At 38.0% G+C, this 22,481-nt stretch overlaps 2 protein-coding genes across 3 annotated transcripts in view; both read left to right on the forward strand.

Annotated features, from left to right (window-relative positions):
• The first annotated feature begins 4,037 nt into the window (after positions 1 to 4,037).
• Positions 4,038 to 8,563, forward strand: LOC139962891 (uncharacterized). The gene has a single exon (XM_071963279.1). It carries the CDS (start codon positions 6,037 to 6,039, stop codon positions 7,555 to 7,557), a length of 1,521 nt encoding a protein of 506 aa, XP_071819380.1. The 5' UTR covers positions 4,038 to 6,036; the 3' UTR covers positions 7,558 to 8,563.
• A 5,641-nt stretch (positions 8,564 to 14,204) lies between these two features.
• LOC139963125 (X-linked retinitis pigmentosa GTPase regulator-like) overlaps positions 14,205 to 22,481 on the forward strand; it is a 45,482-nt gene continuing 37,205 nt past the window's right edge. Inside the window, exons 1-8 of one of the 2 annotated variants that reach the window (XM_071963664.1) lie at positions 14,205 to 14,398; positions 16,972 to 17,097; positions 17,782 to 17,874; positions 18,849 to 19,067; positions 20,160 to 20,309; positions 20,672 to 20,830; positions 21,376 to 21,534; positions 21,952 to 22,076. In XM_071963664.1, coding sequence (XP_071819765.1) covers positions 14,371 to 14,398; positions 16,972 to 17,097; positions 17,782 to 17,874; positions 18,849 to 19,067; positions 20,160 to 20,309; positions 20,672 to 20,830; positions 21,376 to 21,534; positions 21,952 to 22,076 — 1,059 coding nt within the window. In that variant the 5' untranslated portion in view covers positions 14,205 to 14,370. The remainder of the gene's footprint in view (positions 14,399 to 16,971; positions 17,098 to 17,781; positions 17,875 to 18,848; positions 19,068 to 20,159; positions 20,310 to 20,671; positions 20,831 to 21,375; positions 21,535 to 21,951; positions 22,077 to 22,481) is intronic. The other variant, XM_071963665.1, reaches the window with a different exon arrangement.

The raw sequence follows: 22,481 nt of genomic DNA on the forward strand, positions 1-22,481 counted from the left end.
TCATCACTCTCTACATATCGTGTGATTTAATGCCTTTCTTTTCTACGTGTTGACAAGGAGTCAATGGCTACATACCAATTTTAGGTTTCTTGATCTTTGATCTATGACCTATGACGTTATCCATCACGCAGGCACGTGTTTACATGGTCAGGCACCTTCCCGTTTGCGACACACCTTTTCGCTCAATTTAGTAAGTAAAACTTGTAAGCCAATGGTTGGTTTTTGCAGAGCTTTCGAGCAAACCTAGTCTTCTTCAGTTCATGATCACCGAAAGTGACAAGGAGTAGCATGAACATTTTTTTTATGAAGAAGTGTGTTGGAATGTGAGTGAAATTTATGCGACTTACTGATATCTGCTGCATTAGCAGAAGTTTTGGAGAATCGGATCATTTTAAATCTGTGTCGGATTATTTTAATCCAATCCCGTCGTAATTTTCAAAGGAATTGTTTTGGTTTATCTGATATTTAATCCGAATGGTGCGCCGTGGTTTTCAGGTTTAGTTCCCAGAAATTTTCTTTTCCCTTTCTAGATTTATCTGTCCAAGAATCGTTTTAGTCAATGGCAATAACACGTAAATTCTCAATCGAATGATTTGGAAGATTGAAGTGATTTGCAACAGGTTGGTTGGGTCTGTTTTGTGTTGATCGCCGATCTATGTTGAGTCATTCGTATTCTAAGCGTGTTTTTCGACTCTGTAAGTTGCAAATATTGCAGTAGATGAGGTAAATTACATTTTTAGATAGGCAGTTTATTTTCTGCCGGAATCGGAACGTGCGTGTAGTTTGGTTGCTCTGATAGACCCGGGTAGCATCCACAAGTAAACACGTCTTGCAACTTTGTGTACTGGGCGATGATCCTGTATTTTCTGTTTTGTTTTACCCTAATAGGGTGTCATCCTGAGGAGATGCCCGAACTAAAATGTCCTAACATGGCTCTTGTAAATGAAATGACAGGTGGTTCTGGGAACACTGATTTCAGACGTTCGGTGCCTTGAAGTATGAGAAAATTCTTCTGAATGACATTTGCCAGTGGTGGGAGACCAGGGTGGAATTCAGTTACCAATCATGATACCCATTGGAACTGGTTAAATGAGTTTTGAACGTCAATGTTTCGGTACTGTGTTTGCTTTTGGCCTTTTTGATGGCATTTTCAATAATACCCCGAAAATACTGTCTGTTGAGAAGGTGTTGTATATAGCTCCCAAAAAGTGTGGGGGGGGGGAGGGCACAACAGCAGAGGGGCACTTTCTCATACAACACAACCACCACTCGTTATGCTATAAACCGATACACACAAGCCATATTACTTAAATATATGATGTGTTAGTATGCTATCAACACTATGGTGGTGCACATGACTCTATTTGAAATTTACAAGGGCTTAAGATATCCAAAAGACAGTTCTTCATCAAAGGGGCATATTTATTTGCCTGTAGGGCACATTTGCTATTTTGGAAAAAAACGTGGGGCACGTGCCCCCAGTGCCCCCCCCCCCGGCTCCTACCCCACTGGATGGATGGATGGATGGATGGATGCGTACGTACAGGTCTGGTGATCATACAGACTTGCGTACGTACAGGTTTGTGGATCATACAGTACGTGCGTACGTACGTACAGGTTTGTGGATCATACAGTGCGTGCGTCCATATAGGTCTGTGGATCATACAGTACATACGTACATATAGGTCTGGTGATCATACAGTACGTGCGTACGTACAGGTTTGTGGATCATACAGTACATACGTACATATAGGTCTGTGGATCATACAGTACATACGTACATGTAGGTCTGTGGATCATACAGTACGTGCGTACGTACAGGTATGTGGATCATACAGTACGTGCGTTCATATAGGTCTTTGGATCATACAGTACATACGTACATATAGGTTTGTGGATCATACAGTACATACGCACATATAGGTCTGTGGATCATACAGTACGTGCGTACGTACAGGTTTGTGGATCATACAGTACGTGCGCATACGTACGACACAGCAACGACTTTTCCGATCTGAATGACGACTTTATTTTAGGACCGTGGAGCTAATCGGCTCTCTTCAAGTTTTCAGAGCTTATTCTTATGTCATTTTCTGTTCCTTTCTTCTTTCCAGCGATAGTCCGCCTATAGGTTGAAAACATTAAATCTCAATGTTTCCTCATGGCAAATAAAGCATCCAAGTTTTCGACCAACCATTTAACTTTGCCTGTTAAGCAATTAAACGAACGTCAGTTCTATTTGGACCTCAAACACAGACAAGGAGGCAATCTTTGCTTATAAAATTTGATGAAAGTCTTATCGCTCTATATATTGTGTGATCAGCTTCGAGCCTTGCGTCAAGAGGCACAATATACTTCAACAAGGAGAAGTATATGATCACGTGTCAACATAGGTGCCTTAATTTATGGTGACCGTTACTATGATGTTGAAGGGTTATCCTTAATCCAAATATACTACATTTTCGTACATTATTATAAAGTTTTAAGAGTATTTTTGAGGACTCAATTCAACCTATTCGTAATCAACGGATTTTCATTGTTTCATTCAGTGACAAGGTTTGGTCTTTCGTAATAACTCTATATGGTCTTGCTGACGTGTTTTCTGGGCAATATTGATGACCTTAATTAAATTGGCTCACCAATAACTGTTGTAACAGGAGTTGTCAGCTGTTATAGTTAAAAGCGCAACAGGTCAAATACCTGTTTTGGATACGAATGAGAGGGTGCTAAGATTGATCAATGGTTAAAGGTTACGTCTGAACCACTCGTTAATTATATTGAACCCTTCTTATCTTCATTTTACCTCAAAAAACAATCGTTCTTTAACAACCATCGTCTGAACATCCTGTAGTTTGATAAAAAAGAAAGAAGAAATGAATCATTTCATTCCTCCAATGAACTACAAGAACACAAGAACAGTCTGAACAAGGCATTTTCGGAAGTGAATTACGATAACGTTTACTCGAATAAAGCTGTCATAGAGTTCGTTATACAGGTACTTATCGAATGTATAGCACCTGTCATCGACTATATCTATATTATATAATAACAATTAATGTAACACACTCAATATATGTTTTACAACGTTATATGAGTATATTCTATGAGGGTGTGGTTTCGACCTGCAGATCAGATGGAAAAAATATTCCGGCATAGTATTCAGCAATCAACTTCAGCCATCAGCCTATCCCTTTAACTTAGAACTTGCACACGGATATATTTATTACATGGGAATAATATTGACCAGTTTATAGGACCTTTCCTCTGTGTCGGAGTTATACTCTCCTCAGTGTAACATCGACAGATGCCACCTCGACAAGGAACCCGGTGGACACGCGTCAAAAATATTTCATCCCAACCTCCCCGTACCAAATAGGCTACCAAATTTGTATCTTCTTCCCGGTAAATTTCCCTATAATATAATGCCCCCATTCCCGTTCAAAGGCAAGAAATGCTGACCGTCGATAGTATAGCTTAAACCGCATTACGGAGTCTTATACCTATCCTATCAGGCTATCACCATGGACCGTCGTATAGCCTATATACGGTAAATACTTCCATCTTATCTTTCTATTTGGATATGTTAGCAAAGACACAACTAAAGAACTTCCTGAATAGATTCAATGTGACACAAATCGGTCAAATTAGTGACAATATTCCGTGTCTAATCTTGTTAAATTGCTGTCGGGATTCGGATTGTAACGCCAATCTTTCCTTTTTACTTAATTCATCGTTACCATTTCTTAAACATTTTCTAAAGATCCTATTAACATAAAAGCAATTGTCAGTACTTTGTTGAGGAACAGCTCTTCGAAAGACACCGTAGCAATATTGTTGCACAATGTTGGAATTTAATTTGCACCTTATTGGAAGACTGAACTGTTCTTGTTAGTTTTATCTTAGCTTATTCGTGTCCTACATTCATCCTGACTTATTGCTAACAGCCAGGTAGCGCGCGTTTCTGAAGGTATATAGCATATTTAGGCGTTCCTGTATACTATTTCATGACCTCGTAGAAGGTCTTAACCTCAGTTCTCTCACGTGCACAATTAATCATGTTGTTATGATATTTTCGTAGATCCTCGCGAATTCCTTCGCCATGAGGCTTCCCAGTGTTTTCTTGCCTTGATAAGATACCATAGGTTCGATTTTTAATTCGACAGTTAACTCCTTTGATAAATATCACATTTGAATCTCACCAATGCAATGTTTGAGGAAGTTAAACTTAGTTGTGTGTTCAATGCAAACAAGCTGGCCAGGAGCTCGAGCGTAATGATTGGGGATATTTAGGGAAAGGCTACAACAGTATAAGAACCTTATAATGACAATCGACGATAGATACAGGGTGTATGGTTGCGGCTTAATTTTCACCCTCGGTCTTGAAAGGCTCATTATAGGCCTATACCAGCGGAGTGAAGAGCCAGGCAGCATTTCTTGTCAGTCGTGGAAGCAATTTAAGTTTCCTACGTCAAAAGGAAGAAGAAAGTTGAAGATCAGACAGAATCATGGTTTTATCCAAGTAAGAATCGAATGTGATGTGACTAAAAATCGAAGTATTTTCTTTGTTGAAAATAAAATAAAATCGTTGATGAATTGAATCACAAATACTAAAAGCGAATAGTTATGAAGTTATGTTAAAACAAATTTTCTCTGAGGATTGACATCGCCGTGATGCATTTACCAATGCTTATGTATTACGCGTGACTATATATTATGGATTATAAGCATGCAGAGGATGTTTGAGATTTGATCGGTCAAGGCACGGTTTACGCGGATAATTCTGTTAAATTGTCTCTTTTACTGAGAACTATATAATACAACTCACGGCCTTTGATGTTAATTCATTCTTTGCCAATCCTCAACTTACCTGTATAAAGCGCACGTTTCAACAGCCAACAAAAACGTATGCTGCTTCTTGATAAGTATATATGGACATGGCATTTCATATTTCACGATATTGGACAGTTACGAACGGATGGATTTGTGTTTAACCCAAGAATTCCCTTATTTCATGATATAGTCTGAGGTTCGAATAACCGTAAGCCGATCACATGTGTAGCTTTGGATAGCCGTAGTGTACGCTTCGTACTGCATTGAAATAACCGTACATTGAATTTGACAACCACAGTTTGCAAACGTAACTAAAGATCACAGTTGAAGATTATGCTAAGTTAATATCATCTGCGTTGACTGTTAGTAGTTGCTAAGCACAGATCAAATTTGTTATTCGAAAGTCAAATATCAAAAGTTTATATAAATATTGCGATAAACAACACTATCTCCATGTACTACACATGAGCTGTTTCAGTTACAGAACTCAAGCAGGTACATGATTGAAGAATGTGATTTATGAAGAACGAGAGACGGAAACAGGTGGTAAATATAACTGACGATAGCATAGCCTTAGTTGAATATTGTTTATTTTAACCATTTTTACCGACGTGGGCAGTTTCTGACAGAGACTGACCTTTGTCTTCTAACGCTGTTTTATAGACTTTCGTGCAACGTAAAGGTTTTGTCCTGTAACCAGTGAGGAGAAGGTGTTTATACATGGAGGCTGTAATCTTACTCCAGCTGTCACTGATATTGGATCCTTTCTGGAGTTAAATCTTAACTTATCTGTGATTATCGCTCATTGTCTTCACATTCGGAACGTTCGGAAATGGCTATAAAGCTACTCCATGTCTCGTCGCTTCGGCTATACTTAAATGCTTTCCGATGTTGATGTATAGTCACTCAGCAGCAATGCTGACAAATTTGCAACGATTGGAATTGTGAATAGTTTATAATACCACTTTTCGGAAAATTCTGCAGACTAAATATTACAGAGGTAACAAAGATAACTGACTACGCCACGACTACTAATTAATTCGATATAACGAAAATTATATACATGTAACGTATTTTTAAGGTGTCGTCAACAACCATTTGAAGGAATTTTTACAGATAACAAACTTCGGACATGAACAGCTCAGGAAGCTGTTACTCTGAACAGACCATAGTAGGATTGTTGTTGCTTGAAATCCTTGAGCTAAAATGACGAAATTTCGTGTTCAAGTATTTACCTTACTGGGTGTTATAATGTTGATTTACATGACTTTGAATATTCACAACGTACGGATCTCCATGGAAACCAAGTTCACCGGTGGTGATAAACATACAAACATCGAGAAAACTATTCGTCAATTGGCTAGTTCTACAGAAGACGAAGTAGATTTTGTTTTAAGATATCTTCAAAATGATACCACCCGTCCAAATCCCTTTCAAGACATTGCATCATTAAAACGGATTGGACAATTTTTCAAATCAAACGTTGAAAACTCTACCTCCAGCATATCATCTGATTCGGTAAAGATCAAAACCGAGAACATCACATCCGTGAGAGGGTTAGGACACGAAGAGGATTGTTACTTTCACGATCGATTAGAAAAAGATGGCTTACCAATTATCCATTCCATGTTTATTGATCACGTGGAAAATAGAGTTGTCATGATTGGTGTAAAACGCGAAGAGGTCACAGAAGTGTGGGAAAGCGAAATTTTCATCTGTGATTTCAATCAAAATATACTCAATGATAAGAATGCTACTGGGAAAACCTTGCAAAGTCATGTTAGACACCGCTCGAGTGACGATATTAATATTCAGTTACTGACGATGTCTGATCCAATAATAAACGATTTTCAAAAAGTGGGTCAAACCCATCAGGGAGTTTTGGTTATAACATGTCCTGTACCTTATCCTCTTCAAAATGAAACTTCTTTAAAGATAAATATTTTAAAACAATCGGATCCTGATGTAGCTTATTCGGGACTAGAAATTTGTGGAAATAATAAACCGGGTAAATATAAGCTAGCGATGTGTACAATGATGAAACATATGGATCGATTTGTACCAGATTGGTTAGAGTACCACAAAAATCTCGGAGTGGAACATATTTATATTTATGACAATGCTAAGAATTCAGTGCTTGCCAAATGGGTACAAAAATACCTTCTTGGTGGCTTTTTAACAATCATCCCATGGTCTCACAAAGTATCCAAAGATAAAACGTATCTAGAAACACAGATCGCTACTGAAAACGATTGCATTTGGAGACACAAACATGACGTTGAATGGATGATTAAAATAGATGTTGATGAATTTCTACAGCCAATGGATCCTAATCGCCATCTTCTACCAAATTATTTGAATGAATCGTTCTCTTCTCTTGGATCGCTTAAATTGCAAAATTGGTTTTTCTGTCCACCACCAAGAAACTCATCCGATTATCGCGTGGATACTCTGAAAGCAAAAACAATATTCGAAAGGAACACGTATAGATCATACGAACCGACAGAACTGAATAGGGGCAGGGATAAAACAATCGTTCGCCCTGTCAATGTTCATTATTTCAAAATTCATGTTGTTAAATGGGGTGCCCCATCTGTGACGTTATCACCAATTAGTGAAATACGCATGGTGCATTATCGAGGGGACAACCCTCTCCATAGGGGCTTCTGTCCCAAACGACTCGTCAAAGACACGAGCATGCTGGATTTATGGAGGACATTTAATTAAACAACACTGATGTCAATTGTGTGATTTCATGTTTTAGGTTTGTTTTCATTCTACCTATAAATGGATTACTGCAGTGCGTCGCAAACACTGTTTGATATATCATACATACTATATCATGCCCACTATAAGGTCAAGTTCACATTTCCTGTTTCACGGGTTTATGATTATGTATTTGTATTGTCTTCATTACATAACGACAAGTTTAGGAGAGCTATATGTGTTACATTTCGCTAGTTCATATATTGTACTAGTCACCTTCTGTTTGCTTCACTTTAAAGTCGCTTTGTAAAGGTCATCGGTATCGCCCAAAATATGCTAGAAAGTCGATAATTGTGACCTGTGCTGGAATCACAGCTGGCATACTACCAACACTCTATAACTATATATATACTGATGCAGTTACTTGCGATAATTAGTCTTCAATAAATAATGGTGACCTTTTAGTTATTTGATGGATAATTTAACGGTTTATTTAGTGTTGTTATCTCTCTTTGAAGCTGTTTTCTGAGCTTGGTTGGCATTTACCGTCGATCCAGGCTATAACCAAGGCATTTGGTATTTACACTACTGCAGGGTAACCCTTCAATCAAGAGGTTCATGTCGTTAAAATCTATTGAACAATCCTCTCAAGCTAGGAATGGTTTAGAAGCTATCGACTATATATATACGGTGATTCTTAATGGACAAACGAGATGTATTACTTTGTTAGTATATCCACGACATCTCGACAATTTGATAGGCAAGGTTTTTATTCAAATGTCATGTTAGTGTTTAAAATACAAGTCACCAAATAACGGGTTTTTGATGTGTTATAAAGTCAACAAATGCAGTTAGTTTGGCATATTGTCAAGTGAAGGTTACCCTAGCTACATGGGGTGACACATCAATTGGACTATCTGACTATTTTCGTCAAGATATTTTGTCAGTGTACCTTGAAAACTAGACAAATGATATGTTTTTAACGTGTTGTCAAGTGAAATTTAAAACAGCAACCCGACAATATGAATATTTGTGTGTCAAGGTGTCACTTTATTGTAACTTATGAACTCAACAAATATCATATTTTTAAAGTGTTGAAAAGGTTCGTGGAATGCAGTAAATCGACAGTTTGGCAAATTTCGTTATACGAGCAATGGTGAAACTAAAATTTGGAGTCCCAGGAGCCATACTTTCTGGGAAAACTGGCTCCTGCCTAACGGGCTTTTTGGTACTACCTTTGTTCAGTCCATTAAGATCTTCAACACGAAAAGCCAACTGAAAAGCCTATCACGTATGAGAGCCTATTCATGAGCTACAACTTTTTTCTTCTCTGTTTTATCTTTAAAATAAGAATCGCTATTTGGCGAGCGTAACTACAGTGCTACCTTGCCAAAATCATTATTCAGTTGTCATTATAGGCTTAGTCTGTGTAATTGTCTATAGTATAGCTAGTACAATAAGAAACATCAATTTTTCTAACTTGCGCTATAGGCATATATATTGTGCCTCGTAATGCACACTGGAACATGTTATTTCTGTGCAATACGAAATTTATATCCAATTGAATGTGATAAACAACTTAAACAATGTCACAAAATCATCGAAATGCTGGCTGCACATTTGCTGTCCCAAACAATTCCCAGAAGAGCTTTAGCAAGGACTGATGCCGCTGCTTTGGTTACTACCTACGTCTTCATTGCAAAATACTCAGTATACTTCAAAATCCACTATTGACCCATATAGCTCAGCTATAGGATAGGATTATACTAGTGATCTTTGCGCATTGAAAACCTACGGTTGAAAAGGCATCTGTCCCCTATATAGCCTATGTGCAACCTATGTATCGATGAGAATCTTAATTGTTTGTAAAAAATTACGGTATCGAAGCACGACAAAAGTGTTTCAAAACTCCTCAGATTGTGTACATTGTATGAAAAATTTCCTACAATCTCGACTTTTTTTACATTAAAATGAGCAGGGCAACACGTACCAGCGACGGGATCGGTATTCTAATTACAGTTATGTAAGAGTACACCGGGGATTTCTTAATTTTGTTGTAGCTATGGAGACATGTCAGTTCGAATAAATGACGTAGGTCAGATATCTCTGACTAGTTCCGAGCTCCTCAACTTGTTTGCAAAACACCTGCCAACCGGTAGCTAAAAGTTGGTTTTGCTTTACGGCTGTATTTATAATAAAAAAGTACACGAGGAACGATGGAGCAGGGGGGTCAAAGTGGGTGCTTTAGCCCCCACTTTTTGACATGTCTAAAAAATTGAAATTGAAAAAATCCAAGCGATAGCAAAATTAATCTACACAATCTAATAATGGCTGTCTATAATCATTCAAGTTTGAACAGGCCCCAATTTACTCAAGCGTGCCCCATTGTATAAAAGAAGTGATGTGACGCTGGGGTCGTTGAAGCCGATGTCGCCATGTCCCCCCCCCCCCCACCTCCAGGATGTAGGTCTCTTAAAAAGTTGGATACAACTGGTTAATCTGATTATCACAGATTCTTCTTACGTCCTGGAGGCTGGAAGAAGTAACTACACAATGATGCACTTCATTAGCTAAGTTAAATCATGGTCTCTATAGAACGTTCAATGCGTCACAGCGCAATAAGCTGCTTACCGACGCTTTAATACCACCAATAACTCATACAAAGATATACGGAATGATATATTACTCAACCTTTATCTATGTGATATAATTTGGCTATTAGAGGGCGCTCTCGTGAATAAAATGTCCAGCAACCAATGAACAAGCCTTCGATAAATGATTACTCATCAACAGTTGCGGTGTGGGAGTGTTTAATTTCCCCTAGTATCATTTACCGGTATTATATTAAAATGTGAGTCCTCCGGGTATATTCTACATCAGCATCATAGAAACGCACCCCCCCCCCTTCCCCTCCCTTAAGTTAGTTCTTTCTACCATTGGGCAAGGGATTGGGAAGAGATTGGTGGCGCTGCACTAGTGGCGACACAACTCGCACTTGCTCTCCTAATTGTGTGCCACTTTCAAGCCTTTTGTGGATTACATTTCGTATGTTGTATTTTCAAAATGGATCTAAAGGTTTGGTTGCTTAGACTAAGTCTCTTATTTGTAACAGTTTGTCTTTGTTTCGGAGAAAGTAATGATTTTCTACCTTATTTAGTTATTAATTGTAAATATGAATATAGTTATATATATAAATGTGTATTTCTTATAATGTGCGAGTATCGAAATTTCCGATTTTATGGAGCAATAAAGTTTAACTTACTTACTTGAGCACATTCCCACGCTTCGTACCCATTAGGGGGGGGGGGAGGGGGGGGGGGTTGTAATGTAGTAAAGATGTAAAGTAGTTTACCACCACCTTTCTGTAATTTACTCTCTTCTGGTATTAACTTTATATACCGTATTGGGCGATAACGGACAGTTTTGAAGATTAGAATATAATACGAGCATCATAACACACGTCTATTGTCTGCTCTCTGCCTCTTGTTCATTCTTTTTCGTACCCTTACCTAACACCGAAATGATATCACAGGGGGTTGGCAACAACTTTCATCTCTTCTTCAAACTTCTCCATCTTCATAATAGGACTTAAACTGTCCATTTTGTCATAGGACACTCCAGGACATAACAACATTTGAACCGGATTAAACTATTCAGGAGAAATTCGGGGGTTAACGGGGGTAAACAAACAATTTGGGGGTGCCCACAAATTTGGAAGTGTAACAACGCATCTGTATTAGACACACCATGCACCATTAGGACCATGATTTGAAATAATGAAAATTGGCGGTATACCTAATCAGGCCAAGTCGCATACTGGACGTATATATGGTAGGCCATACGGGAAATAATTGCTGATTTAATGTCCAAACGAATTATAATTATTACCTGTATTATAATTCTATTTAATACCGGCATTAATTCTCAGCCAATCACCATGCAGCTTCATATGCCAGTATTAAATATAATTAATACGGGCATTAAATAGAATTAATACGGGCATTAAATAGGATTAATAGGGGTATATTAAATAGACCATGTTTGTTTAGTTGGCACTGCAACTTTAGTTGCGCTACGTGTAATATGCAATGTTATTGATAAGTTTCCAGCTATTGTGCCGGGCGTGAAACATCCCCCGTTAGTTCATCCAGAGACACTGATGCGAAATTGTACTCGTCTTCATTCAGGAGTCTTCCAAGCTTTGCATAGCGTAATGCTCTTCGAAGATTAACAAACCGGTTCAAAGCATTGCGAACTGGTAAAACATCGCATTGTGTGGGATTGGGAGTCAACATTTGTCAATAACCTACAAGTATCGTTCGCTTCTCGACGAAATTCACGCAGATATTATACTTTGTCTTCAATGCGTGCCATTGCGTTGTACTTTGCTTTCTACACAGGAGGAGGAAGCTTCGAAAATGTGGGGGCACAACATCAGAGGGGCACTATCTCATTCCACAACCACCACTCGTTATGCTATAAACCGATACACACCGGTCATATGATGTGTTAGTATGCTTGCCAGTAGGGCACATTTGCTATTTTAGAAAAAATGGGGGAGGGGGCACGTGTGCCCAGAGGCCTCCGGCTCCCACCCCCTGTTCCTACAGCAGAAATAACTGCGCTGCTTTCACGCTGCAGCAAGAGGGATTAGCACTAGCTCAGAGCATGATAACAGCTTCAAAATTCGCTAATGTGATTGGTCTATTTAATGCCGGTATTAATTCTATTCAATGCCCGTATTAATTCTATATAATGCCCGTATTAATTCTATTAATGTCCGTATTAATTCTATTTAATACGAAGCTACATGGTGATTGGCTGAGAATTAATGCCGGTGTTAAATAGAATTAATACCGGTAATAATTTTAATTCGTATGAACATTATATCAGCAATTATTTCCCGTATGGCCTACCATAGACGTATGCATCTAAACCGCGCTTGGAATGATTTACCTACATCCTGTGCATTGGAAGCCCTATACCCTACAAGCGTAGGTAACCAAGAATAGAATTACACAGCTCTAATCTATTTGGCGTTCCATAAAAGAAACCATGGTCAAGGACTCGCTTTTAGTAGTAGTAGTAAGTTGAGTCTCGTCTATCCGACATGCTCAGTGATTAACCTCCGCCACGTATCACGATCTTGCGCAAGGTTTATTGCTTCTTCGAAATTGTTAATATTAATGTCCTTGAATTGCGACTTTATTTTTCCAAGCAATGTAGTCACGGGCCTTCCAACTGGTTTAACAGTATGTCTCAGTGCTTCTCTTAAAGCAACCTTTGCTGGAGCGTCCTCTTGGAGTCTTGCTACATGACCGAAAATCTCAATCTTCTATGTGCGACTACCGATGACCAAGGTGTTTGGTTGGTTTCGTTGTAAAGCTCATCATTTGATAACTAATTATTATTGGTCCATCTAATGTTGAGAATATTTCGAAGTAGTCTCCTTTGAAAAGTGTCAATTTTGCGATCAAGATCCTTCGTTGTGCCCCACAGTTCGCAATTGTACAAAAAAATACTCTTTAATAAAGTCTCAAAAATCCTAAGCTTAATGTTCCGGCTTATGTTTTTGCTTTTAAAAATGCTTGACAGTGTGTTGAAAGCACCGTTGGTTATACCAATTCTTCTGTTAATGTCTTCTTCGGTTCCCAGCAAGCTTCCAACATATTTACACTTCTTCCAACTGTCATTTCCTTTTCTTGTGATTGTAAATTTCTCAGTTTTTGTGCAATTGATTTTCAGATTTCTTACTGCCAGTTTGTCAGAGACTCGTTTTTCGATGTCCCGCAGTATATGTTGACCAGTTGATGCCCAAGAGATATCATCAGCGTATATTGTTGGTTTACTGTGAAAAAAGAATTAGTGGTGGTAGTGCTGTAATCATGATCAACTAACTGCGATGGCAGGATAACTGCATCGATATCATTATCATCTGGTTTCAAAGAGTTGGCTAGATAAGTTATAAAAAATAGTGCACTTGCACTATCTCCTTGTGGTGAACCAATGTTAGTATTAAAAGGAAGTCCTAGTTTGCCCTCTAATTGGACGGTGTAGGAGACGTTATCGATTAGTAGTGATATCAGGTGAAGTTCGTCGTTGTCAAGAACCTGTTCTAGGTCAGTTAGCAAGGATCCTCTTTGAATTGTGTCGAACGCCTTGCTCATATCTAGCATCAATAGATTTATAGTGTAACCTATGGATGTTATAGCTTTTTCTGCTAGCACTTTAAAAGCGAAGACAAGTTCAACTGTGCAACGTCCTGAAGTGTAGGCAGTTTGGGTAATGGGGAGGATATGCTCATCAATTGACGGACGAATCCTCCTGGCCACACAAACCGCAAGAATTTTCCTCAGTGTTGATAATAAAATGACTGGTCTTAAGTTTTCTGGTGGACCTTTAGTCTTTCCCGGTTTTTGGATAGGAGTTAGGATTCCTTGTTTAATTTCAATTGGGAAATCTCCTGATTCGGCTATACTATTTAAGATATTTGCTATGTGTTTGTGTGTGCATGGGGCATATTTGAGATGTTCGGCTGTGACCTTGTCAAGCCCTATACCATACAAGCGTAGGCAACCAAGAATAGAATTACACAGCTCTAATCTATTTGGCGTTCCATAAAAGAAACCATGGTCAAGGACTCGCTTTTGGATATCGATAATACATCTTGTACTATTGTCGTCACACCTGCAGGAATTTGGCTATGTTTCTAGGGAACCGTTTTGCCGAGAAAACTAAACGACACTCTCAATTCAAAGTTGAATACGTTTATGCTTCCGCGGTCACTAAAATTCAGCTAGTAGTACATAAATGGGAATTTCGTAAATCATTCCAATGGCTCTTGAGGATGATGATATTCCAGGTTTGTAATATGTTTATTCTCGCGTCGTATTAATAAATTGTTCTTCAAGGATGATTCTATGCAGGTTTGAATGTTTCGTGCAACCGATAAAAATAACGCTTGTGTGTATACTATAGGTAACCTGTATGTCTATAGACCAAGGCGGCCAAGGGGTTTATTATACCTTATACATAATGATATAGGCTAACTAGTTGTATGATTGGTGCCAATTCCACACGGTCCTTGTTATCCCTTATACGGTATGTGTAGTATCGATTTCTTTTTCGCTAAAACCTCAGCTAATCGAAAAGAAAGTACATATATCCTGTAGGGCTGTGAGTTTTCGTTTAAAGACCTAAACGTTTAAACGGCCGATTTTTCGTTCGTTTAAACGTTTAAACGTTCGCGAAAATCGTGAGAAAACGCCGAGCACGCGTAGCATGCGAGCATAAAGGCGTGGGGTCCAGGGGACAGCCCTAGGGCCCTGGTGGGGCGAAGACCCCGGTAAAGGAAAAGGAAATTTTTGCGTGTCTGGCGGGAAAAAAAATCGCAGTTGAGGATGTAAAATACTGACAACTTTTTCAATTTAAATTGTCACGAAGCTGATGAAAAATTTTAAATGACAAGTTAGAGTAGCTATATTATGTTATAAAATGAAAAGAGATTTAATCTGTCTTACAATCTTTAAAAAGTTTAACTTACAGAACCTCCGATATTATGAAACAAAAAAAGTTCGGCAAAGCCCCGTTTCTAGACTGCCTAACAATGAATAGCGCGCACTAAACGTACATCAGTTTACAACTGCAGTACGGTTTAACCGAACTTAAATACTACGGTAGGATACTGTACATGTGCTCCGAATTTTCCCAGATACTTCGCCAAACAACTGTGCGCTCATCCCCTGTCTAACACCTGTTTGTTAACATTTTTGGCACGTTTCCAAGAAACGTTTCATGGAGTATTCCCCATGATACACGAGGCACAGACTGCACAGTTCATACACGCAGCACAAGATATCAAGCTATGGCCATCTTTATGAAAGTAAACCTTGTAATAAAATATGTTTTAGGCCACACGGCATGATTAACTAATGCTAAACATTATTTCCATGTTCTTGTAGAAACCGTCAAGTTCGCAAAATACAATTAGTTGTGTTTTTGTAGTTACGTGAGATCCGTAACAAACGAGGTGGTTAGGCTATTTGCTATACACTTAACTATGGTAGGACATTTGTTTCCCCGTATTTTGGAAATTCTAGAAAATACTTTTTTTTTCCCCCGCTTAACACCAGATGTCATCTTACGGTTTATTCATAAATGGGTGTACTAGAGCCTTGTTTACATGACATTAGTTGCATTTAGCACGATATACCAGTTTCGCGTGAATTTTTCGAAAGTGTTTTGCTGGATCTTTCGTAAAATTTGAAAGGACCGAACTTGCTTTTCGTACACAATTGGTAATTTCTCTACTGATTTTCAGAGTATTTTTTTACGATCTCCAATCGATACATTTCCTTTGATCATGTATTTGAACAACTATTACCAAGTCGAGTATTAGACCCGGTATTGTCTGGTCAACGTGATGGATAGGGGTTTGTAATCATTTCGATCGAACATGCATTGACTGGATTATCTGCGCCGCCGCTGTCGGCTCGATATAAAGTACACTTGTGCCGCGAATCAGGAAGTTTTCACAAAAGGATAACAGCGTTCAAGTTTAAGCCATTCATATCGCCGGATACAACGGGGGGGGGAGACAAAAGTAGGATTACGTTCGCGGTTTATGATTCGGCTGATCGTAAGTTGTGTTGTTATTTCGCGTAGTAGACAAAATAAACACGGGAATTGATACGCGATTTTTGCCAATAATTTAATTTTCAGTTGATATCATAGTTTCGTTTAAACGTTCATCAGGTTTTATTAAACGTTTAAACGATGTTTCGTTCGTTTACACGTTTAAACGTGTAAACGGCACAGCACTAATATCCTGGCAGCGACACTAAACATATGAAAAAAAGATGTTCATTGAATTTTGATAAAACTTTGACGAGAGGAACTCCTAAAGACCTAGTAGTGGTACGGTCATTCTCCGCACACAGTACTTTCCGCTGACACAAAACAGTGCTTCCCGCACGCCAAATTAGTAAGCGGAAAACAATTTTTTTGACAGCGGAAAATACATTGTTTTTGGGCTTACTGAACTGATTAAGTTGATATGATTTAGGAGTATGGAGAAGATAGAATTTGACTGTAGCAGGATAGGAGTTAGCTCCGAGATTAGAATATTATTAGGATATCTTAGATTCGGAAGAGGAATGATGATATAGTACAAGTGGCAGTGATAATTAATTTTAGTTAAACAGCGCCACCTAATTTGGTTGTAGTTTTCGATATCGCGTGATGGAAAAAGGTGCGCTGCCATAACAGTTTAAATTTCAAAGTTTCATCCTTTAGGGATTATCTTTTGTGATATTTTCTCATTAACCTGTTGTATTCTTTTGATAATTTTTTTTTACGTCGACCGCCACTACCTTGTACTTCTTTACGTAATCCCTAATTACATACATTCTTGTATGTATCTGTATTTGCTTGTAGACACTGGGGCTGTATTTACATTTGGAAAAAGCCGCTTTGCAGACAACACACCAAACAAATTTTGGATACGCAATGACAAAGTTTTTCAAGTGTCTTGTGGGGATGACCACTCAGCATTTGTAACAGGTAAGTGACAAAAAAGAAAGAGTAGAAGCGAAAAGAAGGAAAATAAAACCCACATGTTAAGCCCCTCCCCTCAATAAGCCAAACCAAAAGCAAAAGAATAAAACCAAAGTAATCTGTTTTTTTGGGCTGATTATGACATTCAAAGGTGAGATACACCAAAGGAAGTGACCTACTAGATATAAGTCTCCAGTAAAAATGTTTTTTTTTTTTACACTTTCTCTTTTGCAATGTATGTAAATATCCTTAGATATTATTTGTTATATACTTTCCATATATATGTGTGTGTAAGTTGTTCATGAAATCAAAAAGAGAAGAATGCTTATTTTAAATAGATTTCAACCATAAAATATCTAAACAATGGATATTTTTTTGGCAGATGTTGATTGCTGTAAATTTTCTTGTAAGTTTTCTGTTTCACTAAGTGATGACTGCATTCAGAAAATTACATTTGGTGCAAAAACCGTGCAAATGTGAAGCAAAAGTTAAACTAGCAGGAGTAAAATCATTTGTAAAGCAGAGCTTTCTATTTAAAATATTCATAGGCTACTTACCATGATATCTGTGTATAACCACAGGCTGTAAAGATTGTACCTATCACAGCAGTCACCAGTTTGTGAAATCACCTGCCCAGATGTAACGTCATCACTGATTGCTACTTTAGTCAATTTTGTGCATTTGTTTCAGAAAATGGAAGACTTTACACATTTGGTGCTAATGAATGGGGTCAGTTGGGCCTGGGATCGTCAAAGTCAACTACAAAACCTAGTAGTGTGAAAGGTAAGATTACTGCTAGTGGAATGATGGTATCTTAAGAATTTGTCAGCCTGTTTCTTGCTACCTTAAACTGCCTGATGACAGTTACATTGTATTTTTGTAGTACTTTTGATGCCTTAAATATTATCAAATTATCAAGACTGGGATATGTAAACTTTAGCTCAGAATCAGTTTTTGATTCATGTAAGGTGGCACCCGTGCAATAAATAAACATTACAATATTCTCACCAGATATAAACTATCCGATATCATTGAATTGTGACTGTTGTGCCCTTGAAAATGTAGCAGTTTTGCTATCAATATTGTTTAGTAATACAGAAAGCAGGGAATAATTCATCTACTATCACATACCAAATGCTAAGCAAATCGTCAAGTTGCAATACAAGTCTGAAGATATATAGTTTAGAGCATTCAAAACTGCTATGCAAAATAGTTCCCAAGGAAGGTGCAAACTTGGTATTATAATGAAACATTTTACTGACAGACTTGGAAGATTTTACTCACTGAATGAACGAAGGATAATATTTGCCCCCCCCCCCCCATAATGTTTTTGGACATCTTAGGCACACAGAACCATCCAATTATCTTAACTGAAAGTGTACAGAGACAATGCAAAGGGAAGTACAATGACAAGTTTTGAATTTGATTGGCAGACTCTCTGGAAAAGCAAGAGGTTACTTTAGGTTGTGGATAGGGTAAACTTCATGGGGGAGAGGGTAAACCACATGGAAAAATACAATATTGTCTCTTTTGATCAAGTTTCTCACCATTGAAGGGTTGGTGACCACAAACTTTTTAATGGTTTCACATTCAATATGACATAAGATGATGTATCACTTAGATACACATACAGTAGAGTTACCCTAAAGAGTATGAGGTTTTAACAGCATTCACAGAGCTCTGTTAAATTCAGCACATCTGCAATGAAACGCTGGCAATATGACTTTATCTTTTTGATGTTTTGTTTATTCCTTTAGCTCTGAAGCAGGAAGGTGTGAAGGTTGTGGCGTGTGGCAGACTCCACACGTTAGTCTTGTCCAAGACTGGGCGGCTGTACACGTTTGGTGCAGGAGGGGAGGGACAGCTTGGGCATGGGGACCTGGAAGGCTCAGAGCTGCCTAAATTAGTGCAATCTCTCAGTGAACACAACATTGTGAAAATGGCATGTGGCACAGACCACTCATTTATACTCACAGGTAAGGATTAATATGGAATATATATTCATGAGATCAATATTAAGCAATATAAAAACCCAGCAACAATGGATCGTACTTCAATTGAACCAACATCCAAACTTAGAATTGGGATTACATTTAATGTGTTCTCTGAACAGGTATAGATAATGAGAAGAAAATGTGTTAAGTAACAACAGTTCTTTCAGGCAGGACAGGTAAACACGGCATTGAGTCTGGTTTTCGTCTACGTAAGGCTGGTATGACAACTCAAGGATGAGATGTTAATAAAAATAATCTCACTTGTATAATGGTATATATTATCTCATAATAATCTCAAACACATGTATCAGGTGGGATGTCTATTAAAGTGTATTAGAGATGCATCAATTAGACCTCCCACTCTCTTAATAATCTCACTTATGCACCTAGATGAATATGATGAAAAGTTTCTGCAATCCAAGAAAACCAAATTTCTATTCAGGTAAAAAATCAATAAAAATACCCTGTAAATCCTCGTCATACCAACTTCAAGCAACGCAGAATGATTTGATAGAAGATATCTTTAAATCAATATGTCTGAATCAATACATCTGAATCAATACATCTGGCAAATGAATAACACAAATTTGTTAACAAATTAGCATCAAATTTCTCAATAACATTACTTCAATTATTCAATAACATTACATCAGTAAGATAGGAAAGGAACAAAGCAAAACGAAAAGAAAGAAAGGAAAGGATGAATTTCTGGCATCAGATTTACTAACGTTGAGAATCTTTTGGTACTGATCATACTTTATTCAGAATGAATCACATTTTGAATGATGCTTAAGAATGGAGTGTAGAGCGAGTATGACAAATGTCGCCCTCTAGACGCTCAACATGCCCTACTTACTACATTGCGCTCAGCTGTGTGTGACACTGCATCAAACGCACGCTACGTGTTTATGACGTAAATGTCAAAAGTTTTAAAAACAGTCATAATTATATAAAATTTTCTAAAGATCATTTACGTACCCCCACTCTGCACATGACTGTAATGTATTCATATTGACTTATTGTCTTACATTGGCTGATGTTATGGTTTAATATTTACCTTCCACAATCAATCAGATGCAGGTGTTTTATTTGCCTGGGGTGGAGCGGCAGAAGGCCAGCTAGGTATGGGAGATACTTCAGAATGTACCATCCCCAGAGAGCTCTCGGTCAGTGGCAAGGTCAAGCATCTGTCATGTGGATACTACCACACTGCATTTGTAACTGGTAAGTATGGAAGATTTTGTAAGGGAAAATGAAAAACATTAAATCCTTTCCTTGGAGATGGTGGTGGGAAAGGGGTGGGGGTTGGGAATGGCATGGTAAACAGGAAGTCTTGGGTGGGCATAGCTAAGAGTAATGGTGATCTGTAACATTAGAAGCTTTAAATTTAAAAACAATCAGTGACACTGCCTTCTCCCTCATATCAATAGTGTATTAATGTATGTATTGTTAGTCACCCATACTGCCTGTCTATTTGATCATGCAATGATTCTGAGACCATTTGACATGTTTCATGGAAAATCTCATCGTTTTATATTCTCAGACATGTCCTCTATGAACCTATGTCACAATTTTTTTTTCCACAGAGGATGGTAAGTTATACACTTTTGGAGAAAACGACCTAGGAAAGCTTGGTCTAGGTGATGAGTTTACAGGTAGCACTAACATTCCAACTCAAGTTACCGGTATCAAAAGTCCAGTCCATTGTGTTGCTTGTGGGAACAATCACACAGCTGTTATTGCAGGTGGGTGTAAAATAAGTTCACTTGTCTCATGTAATTTTGGACACCTGTGTTCTTCATACTTTGCATGTTTACTTTTCAGAAATATATCTTCAACGGTTTAACCGTAAAAGAAAGTCTTTTAAATCTGTTTATGTTTATTCCTTAGTTGGTGGCGGAAATGGGTGTTATGGGTGGGGTTGTCTTGGCAGCGAAGCTGCAGTTGCTGACCTCTAAGATGTTAATTGTCAGTTTTATGTTAAATAGGACTTCAGTAAACAACTTAATTGCACATGTAGATTTGATTGGTCGTTCACTGGGCTCAGTTGAATAGATGAGACTTTCTAAAGCAAAATGTTGATTTAATTCAACAAGTACACCATGTCATCAACATTGCAGAGATTACAGGGTGTGGCGAGGTTGGGACTCATTTCTCTTTGACTGGTATTCATTGCTGAATGTTTATTTTGGGTCACCTAGGCTGGAAATGTGCCAGCCAAACTAGCTATTTGATCCAACTTAAAACTTTATGCCAATTATGCAATCGATACATTTTGTCTGTTCCAAAGGTGACATGGACTTGTTTACATTTGGTGAAGGAAGTCAGGGTCAGCTGGGACTGGGTCCTTCTGTTTTACAGACGAGCACACCACGCATCGTGAATAAACTAAAGAAGCACCGTCTCAAGTCTGTATCCTGTGGTGAGAGCCATACTGCGGTGGTAACAGGTAAAGCATGCATTTTCTTATGTGATTAATGACAGTGTAAGATTTGTTTAAGTAGAAGGCACATGTTTTTTATTTCTTAGCTTTATCACATGTGTAATTTGTAAATTTTAATTCTATATTTCTTATGGCTTTATTTGTGAATATTATATATTTATTTTAGTTCGAAGTCTCTTATTGTAAGGGTGTACAGGCCTCCAGGCTACAGGAATTTGGTTTTCTTTTGTACATCCTGATCGGCTTTGTGTTTTCATATTTTGTTGTTCGTATACTGTTCTTGTGATTGGATCAAATATATAATGAATGAATGAATGAACATGTATATTCATAGTCTTTTGTTAGTTCCATGGTTCCTTTCAGAAATGCCCAAAAGTTCTCAAAACAGAAATCAAGAAACTTTCCACTTTTGATCCTTCACAGAAAGCGGCTGTCTGTACACTTTTGGAGATGGGCGACATGGAAAGTTGGCTCAAGGTGAAGAAAGTTTCAGTAATTTATTCGTGCCAGAACGAGTTAGACGTTTGAAAGGATTTTTAGTCGAGCAGGTCAGTATCCTTCCTCCCTCTGGTACACATTGTGAATCTTAACCTTAATTTACTTCAAGCTAGCCAAAACAAGAGAAGAAAAAAATGTTTGTTTACACTTTTGAAGGACTACTCCAATGGGTAAAGATGATCAGAAATAGTTTTGCAAAAGAATATATGCAAATTGGACAAATTGCCACTAAATCACAGAAAAATGTGTAGTTTTGTCTTTACTTTTGCCAAGATAAACAAAATTAATAAATTTAATGGAAACTACTATATGCATACATTTAATGACTAAACTATTCCCTTCACCAATCTTATTTTGTTGACCTTACCTAGTTAAGGTGAGTAGATAGCATACACCTGATTGTACAGGGTGTAATTCATTGCCCTTGTTTAGTCCTTGGTGGAGTACTCAACTCT

Source organism: Apostichopus japonicus, chromosome 21 (assembly GCF_037975245.1).
Source record: "Apostichopus japonicus isolate 1M-3 chromosome 21, ASM3797524v1, whole genome shotgun sequence".
NCBI lineage: Eukaryota > Metazoa > Echinodermata > Holothuroidea > Aspidochirotida > Stichopodidae > Apostichopus > Apostichopus japonicus.